The 14,854-nt window shown below is 34.5% G+C and overlaps 1 protein-coding gene across 2 annotated transcripts in view; it reads right to left on the reverse strand.

Moving 5' to 3' along the window:
* The window catches only part of LOC118184438 (phagosome assembly factor 1), a 110,426-nt gene that overhangs the window by 44,081 nt on the left and 51,491 nt on the right, over positions 1–14,854 (reverse strand). For both annotated transcript variants that reach the window (XM_035354105.2, XM_085820185.1), the window contains exons 8-9: positions 10,754–10,866; positions 10,588–10,664 (exon numbers count right to left, since the gene is read on the reverse strand). In XM_035354105.2, coding sequence (XP_035209996.1) covers positions 10,588–10,664; positions 10,754–10,866 — 190 coding nt within the window. The remainder of the gene's footprint in view (positions 1–10,587; positions 10,665–10,753; positions 10,867–14,854) is intronic.

Here is a 14,854-nt window from a genome sequence, read left to right on the forward strand (position 1 = left end):
CTTAAACAAATGTTTCATCAACACAAATTTGACTTTATCGGGATAAATATTAGGAATGGTGTGAAAGTAATTGCTAATAACTCCGACAGTTACAGAGAGATTGTTAAATTATTAAAAGAATTAGGTGTTGAGCACCATTCATACATTCTTCCAGAAGACAAAAATCTCAAAGTAATGTTGAAAGGACTGCTTCTCAGCACTGAAATAGAGGATATAAAAAGCGAACTTGAAGACTTAAAATATAAAGTACTAGAGATTAAACAGATGTCAAGAAGGAGAGAAGGCAAAGTTATTAAACTTCCCTTATACTTAGTTACATTACCAAAGAATGAGGCCTCTAAGGCAATTTATTATGAAAAATATCTTTGTGATCTCAGAATAAATGTTGTCAAGTATAAAGGCAGACAGGGACCTATCCAATGTTTCCACTGTCAGGGTTTTAATCACACACAGGCAGGATGTCACTATAAACCAAGATGTGTAAAATGCAGAGAAGAGCATTTTATTAAAGACTGCCCTGACAGGGAAAATAAGGAAAAACCACCAGTGTGAGCAAACTGTGGCCAATCTCATACCACAAGTTATAAGGGGTGTGAGAAATTTCCAAAGAAAAAAAAAATGAGAAGCAGCAAACTTCTTCCAGCAGAATTGTGGAAGGTAAATCTTTCTTGCAAGCCCTTTGCACAGGTATTTATTTGGACACTATTAATGAGGTCCGCAAAATTTTCAGTGACTTAGCTGAGTTAGTCTCAGTGATAAAAAGCGCAGGCTTTTATCCAATTTACACAACAAATCAAAGAAATGAATCAAACCAGTCAGGAGAACAACACAATTAATAGTTCAAATAATGGGCCAACACAACCTTAAAAGAGCTCCAATTCAGCTCATGACAGCGTATTAAATAAAATTCGTGAGCTTCAAAACTTTCTTCTAACCTACGATATCGACATCGCTCTGATTGAGACCCATGTCTGTCCCAGTAATAACTTGAACATTCCAAATTATAAATGTTTTAGGTGTGATAAATTGAGTCACAAAGGTGCAGGGGGTGTCGAAATTTTTGTAAAGAGATCCCTTCAAGCTTGTCTAATCAGCGAAGACAGAAGGAAAGGCTGCAAAATAGTCACAGTCTCTGTGCTACTCCCTCTCTTTGGAGTGGTTTATTTTAGTTCCATGTATCAACCTGTCAAATAACCGACTCAATGAGAACTTACTTGCTGAAATTCTACCCACTGATAAACTAACTATAGCAGGAGGAGATTTAAATGCAAAAAATGTCGAATGGGGTTGTCGAAGATCGACCAAAAATGGACGGCAGTTTTGTGATTTTATTAATAATTATCCAATCTATTTTTCCGCTCCTGCAGAATACACTTACTTGCCAGATAACTCTAGATGAGGAGATATTTTAGATATCATATTAGCCACCGCATCAATACCCATGTATCTGGAAGTTAAAAAGGAGCATACGTCTGACCATATCCCTATTATTGTACGCTAGGAACGAATCAGTGCAATGACACCAAATACAGAAAAGTTACAGATTGGGAGATTTATTATGATTACCTTCTTAATAACCACCCTGAACTTCGGGAATCCGAAAAATTTCAGTGATATTGATTTAGCCATTGAGACGCTTACGAATAATATTCTCACAGCTTACAATAGAGCTACGACAAAATTCCCTGCTGATCAGAATGTGGAAAGGCTTCCTTGGTTTGTTCGCAACCAGATTACGGAGCAAAATAAGCTTAGGAAAAGATGGTGCATCTCATGGGACCCTAATATCAAAAGAGAGTTAACAAACTTAATAGGACAATCAAGGAGAATATTTATAACTATACAAACGAGAGATGGAATGATAAAATTGCCAGCTTCAACGAACCAAAAAATGCTTTTTGGTCATTTACTAGGAATCTAAAGAATAGGCCTACTGTAAATAAGCTACTTTACGATGATGATGCAATTGCTGTGACTAATAAAGATAAAGTAAAAATTATGACAGACCATCTGGAAAAGCAGTTCATGCCAAACATGGATCCTTGCGACCTCTGACATACAGTATTTTATACATGACCGGGTCAATAGTCCAAGTCTGAGAAGCAAACCTGATCTGACTACTCCAAATGAAGTTAAAGATGTTATTAGAAAATTAAAGAACAGGAAAGCGCCAGGTTACGATGAAATAACAAATATTGCCATCAAAAACCTGCCTTTAAATATCGTCGCAAAATACACAAGTATCGTAAATACGTGCATTGTGAATAACAATTTTCCTAAGAGTTGGAAAGTCGCTAAAGTCATTCTCCTACCTAAGCCAGGTAACGATATAACTAAACCTGAGGGTCTTCGCCCTATTAGTCTTTTGCCTGGTTTAAGCAAAATCTATGAAAGAATTATTTTAAAAAAGGTAGATCCTTATCTGGCCAAATTACCGCCCGAACAGTTCGGGTTTAGAAAATCACTCTCAACGACAAAGCAGCTTGTCCGCCTCAATGAATTTATTGGATCAGCGCTTCACAATCATCAGAAAGTAGCCTTACTCATGCTAGACATGGCAAAAGCCTTCGACCGCATCTGGCATGAGGGGCTGATATTCAAATTAATCTGCTTAGATTTTAACAGGGATCTTATACTACTCATTTATTCTTTTATAAAAAATCAGAAGTTCTTTGTAAATACAGTCAAAAGTCGTTAATCCGGACTCGTCGGGACTTCAGCAATTCCGGATTATCGATTTTTCTGGATTATAGATCATCAGTTTAAATCTGGTAGGATGGCATGCAGAAATTATAAAATTAAAAATATGAAACCGCAATTTATGAAATAAAGAGCAATTATGATCTAAAGGGTATCAAAATTTACAAAAAAAAAAAAGAAGCTTAATATTTATTTGTTTACTTTATTAAACTAATGACGAGGAATTTGATTTAAATCATATCAAAGACGGAGTACATCGAGATGAAATACTACATTTAGTAAGGAATTATAAGCCAAATAAAATAAAAACATCGGCCCTGAAGATAAGGATAGTGCTGACAGATCAACTTCCAGTTCATTGCACGCCGCGACGTTAGCCCGCCCCCCCTACCGCAGAGCAGCGTGAAATTCATAAACAGATTTCAGAATGGTTAGATAAACAAAGGATATGCCTTTATCCATTTTTTTGCAGCAATTCCACTTTTTTTTAATGGACTTTGAAACATACTTTCTCTTTGTAGATCCTTTACATATTAGTAAATATATATCAGAAATTCTATTTGACATAATCGAAAGTTCAAGCTTACTTTTATAAAATTGCTCTAACAGTCTGCAAAAAATAATAAGCCGGATCCAATTCGAAGATTAAGGAACAACGTAATCTGAAACATTAACTGAATTAGATAATTTTAGCTTAGCTTATACCATCCGTTATACATTAAACGCACATTCGTAAACGTATTTTGCGCATGCGCACACGCATATTCGCAGCCGTAAAGTTCTTACGCGCATGCGTCAGCGTGACGCATGCACTGAAAGTTTGTAGCTTTGACGTCCAGATTATAGATATTCCAGATTATGGGTGTCCGAATTAATGACTTTTGACTGTATAGACAAAGATAATTCTGTTCAGAAAAGACTCAACGCAAATGTACCTCAAGAGTCCATTTTGGGCCTAATCTTGTATATTTTCTGCATTTTATACATTTTCTTATGTATGTTATGTTAACATCAGTCAGATACCCACACTATTATCAAGTTTCTCCTGGTCTTCATTCTTGTTTGGTTTTCTAAAACCTTGTGAAGTATGGTCCCCCCTCTCTTCATCTCAGACCTCTTCTTACATCATGTGCCCCTTGAGCAGACTTGTCATTGAGCAAGCAACATCGTATATATTAGCGATAGCCTGGCAATACATGTATTGATTGATTGATTGTTACACCCCATTTACTTCATGCGTAAAAAAACTACCCTTAAACAAGAGAAGCTTTCTAGTTATGAGCTTGAAGTTTAAGCTATAGTGGAAGCTCTAAAGAAATTCAGGAATTACCTTTTAGGATCTAAGGTCAGAACAACTAGTGATTGTGATGCCTAAAAGAAGACTATGTTCAAGAAAGATTTAACTGCTAAAGTGGCGAGATGAGTGTTACTTCTAGAAGAATTTAAATACGAAATTGTTCAAAGATCTGGGCAGCAAATGAAGCATGTGGATTCGTTTAAGTAGAAACGCTGTCACAATGGTTACCTATTCTCAGGGAGAAGTTACAGCCAAAATTGCATGTGCACAAAGAAGTGATGAGCGTCTCCAGTTGCTAAAATCCTTAGTCGAGCAAGGACTAAAGAAAGATTTCCTAGTGAAGAATGGTGTATTATACAAGTTCGACATTGGTCGTGCGTTACTTTTGGTACCCGAAGCATTGGAGCTAGAAATCATACATAGTATCCACAACAAGGGACACTTCGCAGTGCCTAAAATGGAAGATCTGCTGAAAATGGACTTTTATATTTCTAACCTTAGAAAACAAATTGAACAAGTTATCTCAAATTGTGTAGAGTGTATTTTGTATGACAGAAAACGAGGTAAAGGCGAAGGGTTGCTGAATCCCATACCAAAAGATAGTATCTCTTTGAACACTTTTCATATTGATTTTATAGGACCATTATCTTCCACAAATAAGAACTACAATCATATCTTGATCGTGGTTGATGCATTTACAAAGTTCGTGTGGCTCTATCCAGTAAAGTCTACATCAGCTCAAGAGGCATTGCAGAAGCTGAAACTGCAACAATCAACTTTCGGTAATCCTTTGATAATAATAAGCGATAAAGGTATGGCTTTTACCTCTAAAGACTTTGAAGATTACTGTAGTCAAGAGAAGATCAAGCACATATTTACAACTACCTCCGTTCCTAGAGGAAATGGGCAGGTGGAAAAAATCCACCTGACTCTGATTCCAGTTCTATCCAAATTATCCATAAATGATCCAACCAAGTGGTACAAATATGTTGGAGATGTACAATGGATTTTGAACAGCACTATGAGCAGAAGCACAAACAGTTCTCTATTTGAGCTCCTCCTGGTGTTAAAATGAGAAATCGAGATGACTTAAAAGATTATGGAAATTCTCAAAGAAGAAGAAACAAATATTATGATGAAAGATCCAGAAGATATGAGAGAGGAAGCAAGGAAAAACATCTTAAAATTCAAAAGAGATAGAAAAACGTACAAGAAGAGAAAAGAGGCACAGGTATACAATGCCAACGACCTAGTTGCCATACAAAGAACGCAGTATGGAGGTGGCCTGAAGTTACGGACAAAGTTCTTCGGTCCGTACTGAGTAACAGTGAGGAAAGGCAAAGATTGGTATCAAGTGGAAAAAGTAGGACAACATGAAGGTCCTAGCAATACCACTACAGCAGCTGATCACATGAAGCCTTGGACTGTTCCTGCTTAGGACTGTGTACAGTTCTTCCGCACTTCTATCTTTCTTTTAAAATTTATTTTCAGGTGCTGTCTTGATGTAATAGTGTCGCTGATCCGTGTTTTTGAGGCCAAAAACAGAGTCAGGATTGGCGAGCTGTGGTATCAGTTAGTTCAACACAGCCAACACAAGGCATCACGTGTGTGCCAACAAAGAGGGCAAAGCGAAAGACGATGATGTCGGATAGATGTTGATTCCATGCGAAGGTGGGAACAAAAAAACTCTGTTAAAATAGCAAGCGTGAGTAGGCACTGAGTAGCTATTTAAATACTTAAAGTCATGCAGAACTGTATTTGTATCTAACCAGCACAAGAACGCACAACGGTACTGTTACTTAATTCAAATCTGTAGCTTTTCTATTATTATTCATTAAATGTTTTGTGATCTGGAAGACATGTGGAAGAGTTTACTTAACACATTAAAGGCGGATCTTGATGAAAGTAACACGCCGACCGCCCCGCCTTGTTTTTCGTTCCAGAGCGGGCGATATTTTGTGTAATCATAAAAAAATTTAGACTTAAAAAGTTTATTTAAACTCTTAAAACTACAAGAAATATTAAAAAAGAACTAAACACTACTTACAAAAAATGTTTTAATGTACATATTTATGAGAAGAATCTAGTATTTTTTATGTGATAATGTTGATAACACTCGCCACAGTGAAGAGGTGCATTGCAAAACTCGCATTTGAAGCAAGTCAACTTTCTTTTTTTATGTGCCGCACAAACTACGCAGTTTCGTTGGGCATATAGCTTTTTGCCTTTATTTTCTATCCGAATTAATTTGTGCTTTTTGATGTCTAGCGAAAGACGTCCAGACGGATAAATTTTATATCATGGAGTCTGTGGTGCCGAGTTTGATGTACCAGGTTGTGGCTCTTCAATGTCCATCAAATCGTCTGCATATATATCTTTATTTTCACATGAAACCATATTGAAGGATTTCAAAATTTACTATAAGTAGAATTTGAACAACCAAAAAGCTTCAAACCACAAAACATACTAAATACAAAATTAAAGTGGCGCATGGATTGTGCAATGTGGTTGCAAACCGTACTAATATGACTCCCGCCTTTAAGCTACAGTCGAGATAATCGTAGTACTACGACTCCCGCCTTTAATGTGTTAAGGATATCATCTTCAACTCCCCACCCACACATATATATAGTTGCATGAGTCATTTCTCAAGCTGCTGGAAATAAGAAATGATGAAAGCAAAAAAAAAAAAAAAAAAAAAAAAAAAAAAAAAAAAAAAAAACAGAAAATTATTTGCCAAGTTGATGTCATGGATATAAGGTATTCACTAGGAGTAAAATCAGCAACGATCTTTGGTACAATGTTTTGATTTGAGACGTCAATCAAAAAGGGGTTACAGATCCAAATTATTGATTATATACATTTGTGCTAATAAATTATTGTGTTTCTCCAACATGGAGGTGTTTTATTTAGTATCAAAGTGAAATTAAGAATCAGGATCCTACACATTTTTTATTATGAAAAAATGTCTACTGCACATGTGAGAAGCATTGAGCATATGCTAAAGCGAAATGCTACTCTCGAATTCAAACTATTTCTCCTCTGTTGAAAAAAATTGCTGGTAATATATATATTAAATCCTGCGGGTTATTGGAAGCCCAGATTTCAGACTTTGTACTGCATTTAAAAATTTGGTACTCTAACATTATCCGCCCAACCATTCTCCAAAGTCGGCAATAATTGGTAACTAATTTTTTGTCAACCTAACAAATGAAAAACAGTAGTCATTTTAAAGAATGGTGGCATGCTGAATATTACATAAAACAACAATGAATTAAAGAAATTAAAAATGCAAGAAACGTCAAAACAAAACTTTCAAAATTTTATAACACACCAACAAATTAACTAAATTAAAAACACAACAAACACTTAACTATCTTTTTTCCATGTCTACAATGATCTGTTTTAACTTTGAAAAAATAGAGAATTTCAGTTTTCTTGGTACTGCAAAGCAAACTGGAAGTGCTCGCTATGTACACATCGAACTATTTTAACTTACAAAAAATTAGAGAACTGGACAAATTAAGTTTACAAAATGAAAATTCCGACACTCTATTACTATGCAAAATGCCACATTTCTGAAAAAACGGCTATACTTTCTTTCTCATTAGCAGGGAAAAAAATCCACAAACTAATCATAATAAATCACAGGTAATCCCCTCGAATTTCAAAACCGCACAAATTATTACTGCCAGCAAGATAACAGTATTATGTGTTGGTATAATCCATATGCAACCATTAGTGAGTTGCCAGACAGATACATTTTTGTAAATTTCTGGGTTACCTACTTTGGCAACACTTAAGCACTTTGATTCTTGTCAAGATTAGGCAGATAATGTGATAGTATCAAATATTCTTTCATCTCTTTGATATAAACTCATACACAGAAAATTCTCTATACTTTAAAATATACAACTATTAAATTCAAATTCATTTACATTTATAAAAAAATATAACAGTCATCATAATATGACTGTTACATATTTAAGAGCTTATTTCATTTAATAAATGCAATACAGGATCAGCATAAAGATATTAATTCTTATCAGATGAAAAATGATTACTGCCAAATACACCAACATTTCCTGAAATACAAGGTGTCCTAAAAGATTCTGCATAGGAAGTTATACGCAGAAATCATCCTGTGCAGTGCTACAGCAAGGTGATCAGCAGCAGCATTAAGGAAAGGGAACCGATAGCAGCATTAACATGAATTTATATAAAAAAAACTTATTGATACAAATGAAGGAAATAATCATAGTTACAGAAAATGTTCAAAATTCTTTCTACCCATTGCAATGCATGCTTCACAATGTCGGTTACTTACTTCTTCGAACTGGCCAGGTGTGTAGCAGACACGTGCTGCTGCTTCCATGATTCTGGCTAAGAGGTCAATGCCAAATATCGTGGGTGTCTCATATAGCAGACAATCCTCACAAGAAGAAATCCATGAGAGTCAGGTCAGAGGATCATGTGGCCAAGTGACTGGTATGCTTCTGCCAATCCAGCGATAAGGTAGGTTTTATCGAGTCTCGTGCACTGATGCTGAAATTGGATGTTTCTACCTGAAGCTACTGAACAACATCCATTAAATTTGGTAACACATCCTCTAAAAAATGCAATAAATATGCTGTCGAGGCATTAAGGCAGCAGGTAAGGACCAATTAAAAAGTCATCAATATTACCAAGCCACATGTTTATGGAAACACATTGTTGATTTCCATAAGCATGTGTATTCCTGGGACTGTCATATGTACTCACACCTGCAAGTCATGCGAGTTCAGGACATTGTCCTATGAAAAAGTCACTTCATTGCTAAACAGAATTCATTATGGAAAATTTGGCTATACATTACATTTATGCAGATATCAGCATACAAATGCGACATGTTGGGGTTTTGCTCCACGTTTCTGTATGTAATAGGATGTAGTGTGTCTTTATGCAACATGTGCATAACACTGGAGGAAGGAACACCCAAGACCTGTTCAACTGCTCCGATTCATGAGACACTGACAACTGATATGGATGCTTACTCTGAAAAGTCCAGCCTCAGTCTATCTGCAGTACAATTGATGGATGACCTAGCAGATACTTATTTGGGAAGGGCTCTTGATACATGTGCTTCGCAGCATCCATAAACATAATGCATATTGGCCAGTTTCTCATTACTCTGCCAATGTATCCTTCTCCTGCAAAATCCTTGCCTGAAATGATCGGGCTTTCCACTCTTGAAATACACTCAAGAATATTGTGTTCTAGTGGTGGCTGATTCTGACTTTGGACAAAACTTCTTGTATAAAATTTGTCTGTCATGGTCTGCCAGAGCAGCATGTAAAGTTTTTAAAGGATCATCCTGTATAGAATGTTTATGAAAGATGGTAACAAAATTTATTGCCTTAGGCTTATTTACTTCTCTATAAAGTTTAGTCACTCTTTTAAAGGAGATAACTTTAAGAGAAGAGTTTTTGCACCAGTAAAAGTGTCAGTTTTGCAAACACAAAATTTTAATTTTGTAAGTCTCCATGCAACAAAACACTCAATTAGAAAAATATTCATATTTTTATAAAATAGATTCTTAAAAAATATATATATAAATAAGCAGCTTTATGTGGAAAATTTATAAAGCTATTAAAAATAAGGTTACCAGTTTGGACCTCTTTTTAACAATTATTTTCAATCAAATTCTGTTAAAATTTTTGGTACTTTTGGATTAACCATAACTCCCACTGCAAAGACGCAACCTTGCTGTCAACTCTGGAGAGCATTTGCTAATTTGCTAGGGGACTAATGTTTTACCCAGCTACTGCACGAAAGGCAACAGCCATTTTCAAAATGGTGGCATGCTCATAATTCCATACAAGAACAATCAATTAATCAAATTTAAAAAACTAAGAAAAGTAAATGTTAAAACGTTTATCTTCTTTGCACTCTTGTTTTTTTCATGTACACCGTGATCCGTTTTCAGTACAAAAAAGTCACAGAATTGTACAGACCCAACATCTGACAACTTCAGTAAACGTACTAGCCAAACTGACATGACCTATGTGCATAACTTGGGTTAATACATAAATATTTTTTTGCAATACTGTGGGTTGCCATGTAATTATTTTGGCACATACTGTTTTGCCTTTTTTTTTTTTTTTTTTGACTTCCCAACATGGGTGTAGATAATCAGAAAATACAAAAATGTTTTTGAACTTAGGATGGAACTAAACATAAGAAGGTCTCATTTGGCAGTAGTTCCCTACTGGAAAAAAATACCACTGGTTATTTTGTCAATTACAAGTATTTCACTGAATTTGCTGTAAAAATGAATTATATTTTGCAATTAATTTATTAAAGCCTATTAAAACTTTTCTCTAACCAGGTCAATTGTTCTACAGAAACCATATAAGAATTTACAATCAATATTGAGATTATTTTCACAGATATCAATATTGAGACTACCTTAATTAACAAAACTTTGTAACTGGAAATAATGCATGTGATTAATACATCAGTATATAATTGCTAAATTCCTTTCATGCTCATCCTGTATAACATTATAATAAGCAGACATTAATAAATGTTTTACTAAATTCTTTTCTTACCTGTGCTGAGTCCCCAAATTTTATCGTTTTGGTCATAATCTGCTTACGGAATTCCAAAAGTTTATTTGCTCCTAAATCTGTAAATTATACAAACAATTTTAAAATTTATAATTCTCTTTAGCATAAATGTGACATTAAAAAGTTGAAAAAAGTAAAAAATACTAACCTTCCGTAATTATTTGAAGTTTTATGCCAATAGTTTCATCCCCTTCCCTCAATACATCTAATTTTTCTAAGTAACAATGGTTGCAGAAGCTATTATTTGGTAATGCAGGAGCTCTAAAATACGAACAAACAATTTTAATGTTATATGTAAGTACAAAAATGAGAAAAGAAAATCAAATGCAAGTAATAAAATTGGGAAAAGAGAATGCAAATTATGCAGCACTACGTAATTATAATTTAACATATTTCGATCAAAAACTAAAATACAACCAAGATATAGTTTGGTAAAAAAAAAAAAAAAAAAAAAAAAAAAAAAACTTTTTTCACGGAAAATTCACGCTACTGAAAATTATTAATCACACAATAATGTGTATAAATATTTATTCAATGGTACTGTGATGTACAAGTGACGTCAACTAACAAGATGCATACAGGGCACTTGCTCTCAATCTGAGGCACCAATAAAGTTGAGTTTCCAGGAGGGACAGAGAAGTCAGGATAGGGAAGGTTCATTGGAGCCATTAATGAAACAACATCAACCTCCTAATAAATGTTTAAATACGAAGAACACTGTTTCTCTATGAGGGACACGAAGACACAGTGACATACAGGTACACTTTTACCCTCCCTTTGTCTACCATATTTTACTTTCAAGAAATATGGTAACCCTATAAAGGATGGGTAATTCTCTTGTAAACTGATTCAAAGACCCAATTCACTTTAATTAGCAAGCAAACAGTGATCTCACAAAATGGAATGGTAGTTCTCTTAAGAGTTCACTCATCAAGAGCCTTGTTGGAAAAATGCTAGAAAAATTTATTTCTATTTTAGAGAAGAAGAGAATGTTTTTCCTCCCATGTTAAAAGTGGGTTTAAATTTTAACATTCCCCAACTTTTCTATTCATTCAAGAATTGTATTGTTCTATGTCTATTGGAGGTTTATGTCTAAAGTATGTGTATGTCATGTCTAAAGGAAGTAGATAGCCCTCCTGGCTTTTCCATATTCAAATAATCAAGGTATGTTACTTGACTATGGCAAAGCAGTAAGGGCTATCTGCCTAAGAGGATGAATGCCTTTGGGAAGGACTTTTCAAGGGAAACTGAATCATATTTATGTTAAACATGGGGATAACTATGAAAACCAACCACGCAACTGGCCTGTTTATCTGGGATCCAAAACAAACCAGGTTAAACTACCAGTATTAAGAAGTCTTAAACACTCAGCTGCTGATGGGGATTTCAAAATAACTCTAGAGAATTTGCAGATCCATTCTCCTGACCTTAGCGCTTGTCTGATTCTTTCCGCTCTACGGTTTTGGTCTGATCACATAAAAGAGTCATTACGCTCATCTCAAAATCTTGCTGTCATATACACTTAGATTTTGAAATAATGAATTGTTTTGATTCTGAGAAATGCTTCCCTCTTCCAGTATTTCCTTTCTAATATTGGGTTCTTATCTCTGAAAGCATAGTGCAGCAATCACTCAAAAGATGTTGCATCATTAACACTTCTTATAGCTTAATATGGTACATTACAAGCCACTGAAGGAAAAAAAAAAAATGATCAGAAGATTCAGAATAAGAAATTGAGTTAGCACCATAACTGATTAATTGATAAGATACAACAGCTTGAAAGACTCAGATTTTTAAAAGATGAAAAACAATGCTGATAAACTGGGATTAGTCTCATTCGTACTTTCCTGGGGCCTGAGTGGCTATCAGGTGCATTGGCAGGTGGTGGATAGCCGGATGTCCTGTATTATCCAACAGAAAAGCTTCAAATAATAAATAAGAAGCCACAAACTGCTCCCATAACCCTGGTTATGAGACACGTTCCTAGAGCGAATGACACTGTGGTTATAGTGTCTTAACAGGGCCTCTAGTATACCTTGGCAATTTCTAGAATATTTTACCTTACCCAGCAACAGGAAATACTGGGTAGCCTTTTTTTATCCTGTACTTTCTTTTCTAGTTATATATGGTTGAAAATGCCAATATAACTAAAAATTCTGCTTTTGCAGGCAAAAACCTCTGAGGTATACCTTTCTTGTCAAAACAAGGAAACTCGGAGGAAATCAACTGAAGAAGCAAAAATGAATCCTTCATCGAGTGAAGTAGAAATGACCTCTACTCAAGTTACTCAAGTCTGGAGAAGGGCAGGAAGCTCTTAAATGCATGACAGCATCTCCACATAAAATCAAAAGGAGAATGAATAGAGTACCAATTCCCCCCCCCAAAAAAAAAGGTGCTTGAAAGTGCCAAGAATTGAAAAGAATTGCCAAAGGTGCTTGGGTTGAAAAACCCAAGAGGAAAGGTGAATAATTAGCAATTTCCAAAGGATAGAACAGAATACAGCTCTGAAGACTGCCACAAAAGACAGACCTTCAGGAAGGCTCTTACAGTGGTCAAGTTGGCTGTACTCATTGAGGTATACCCTGAAAAACATTTATCAGAGAAACAGGCTACTGACCCTGAACTTCTGATAACAAATAAAATAGCGAAGGGGGAAAAAATCTGAGCTTTGCCCCTACCTTCTTATCCACCTCAGCTCTATTAAGGGACTGTCAGACTTTATAAACAAAGTGAGCAACCAAAACAAATAGAGTGCTTCCTAACTCCATTTGTTTTGGCACAAAATGCTATTTAGCAGAGGTGCTTGATACCTGACAAACCCAACCTAAAGAGGAAGTACTCGTACATTGTCAATACATCTTTGAAATGAAAATCGAAATAGAAATTGAAAAGCTAACAAGTAATGAAATGAAAAAATATATCTAACTTGCAATCACAGTTATTAAAAAAAAATGGAGGGGAAAATAGCCTCTGTATATGAAAAAAGGGGGGGGGCTATATTAACATGAGTTTCACTTTTATTTTAAAATTTTTAAATAAAAAAAAAAATAAAAAAAAAAAAAAAACAGTAACTAAAAAAAGTAATTTACTTGAAATTTTGCTGTAAAAACATACAATGGCAAAATACTTATAAATTTTCCACAATTTAATCAATATTGATCTACGAACCATACAATTAAATTTGTATCTGTTAAACTGTTAAAAACATTGCTTAAGGTAGTCATTTACACTTTTTAAATCCTTGAATATTGATGAAATTTCATTAATAAGATTCAATATAACCTAATTTCATAATAATAAATACTAAGTATCTAATTTTATTACAGTATTTACTCACGTAACAGTCGCACCCCCATTTTAAAACAGAAAAAATCATCAAAAGTTATTTCCGCTGCATAAAAGTCGTACCTAGATTTTTCACAATGAAAAACTGGCAAAAAAAAGTATGACTATTACACAAGTAAATAAGGTATTTAACATATCTTCATTTCAGCTGAATAAAATATTACTTATTTCAAGTTAAACTACTCAATATTACACAATGATTTTTTGTTGCTGAGGAAAAAAAAATGGTCTATAACCCCTTTCAAAATAGGTTCTGCTTCTTAATACTGAAGTTTCATCAAATATACACAATACTCATGAAAAAAAGCTACATGCTTTATTTCCTTCAAAACAATTAAATAATTAAATAATGAGGTTACGATTATTAAACAAAACAGAAGGATATAATTTGCTTTTTTCTACCTTTATTTCAAAGTGCATACATACCTTTTTCATTGATAAACAGAGTGACATAATCTAACATCGCCCACAAAATTACAAAATTCCTGCAAGTATTCTTTTACATTAGAGTCCACTGGATCTCTTCAATGTCAGCAAAAAAGTGCTCTTTCAATAATTATTTCAATTTTGGAAGCAAAAAATAATCAAAGGAACACAAATTTATACAATAACTTTGGTGACAAAATGCATACATTTGACCAAAAATTCTTGTAAAATAACTGCTGTGAGCTAGTACATTATTTTGAAAAAGGAACTGACTGCCACATGCTGAACTGAGCCTGACTCAAAGAACACTTTTTGCATTTTGTGCCAAAATGCAGAAATAAATTATTAAATTGACAATTTTTCTCTCTAGAGCAAATCATACTGAATAATTCTTTTGTATACATAGAAATACACTAACATTATTGTTTCTTTCAAATTTTGAAAACAATCCCCCTCATCCATTTTGGTGATGATAGTG

This window comes from Stegodyphus dumicola, chromosome 7 (genome assembly GCF_044657685.1).
Source record: "Stegodyphus dumicola isolate Sdum_Otavi_A_Nest chromosome 7, ASM4465768v1".
Classification (NCBI taxonomy): domain Eukaryota; kingdom Metazoa; phylum Arthropoda; class Arachnida; order Araneae; family Eresidae; genus Stegodyphus; species Stegodyphus dumicola.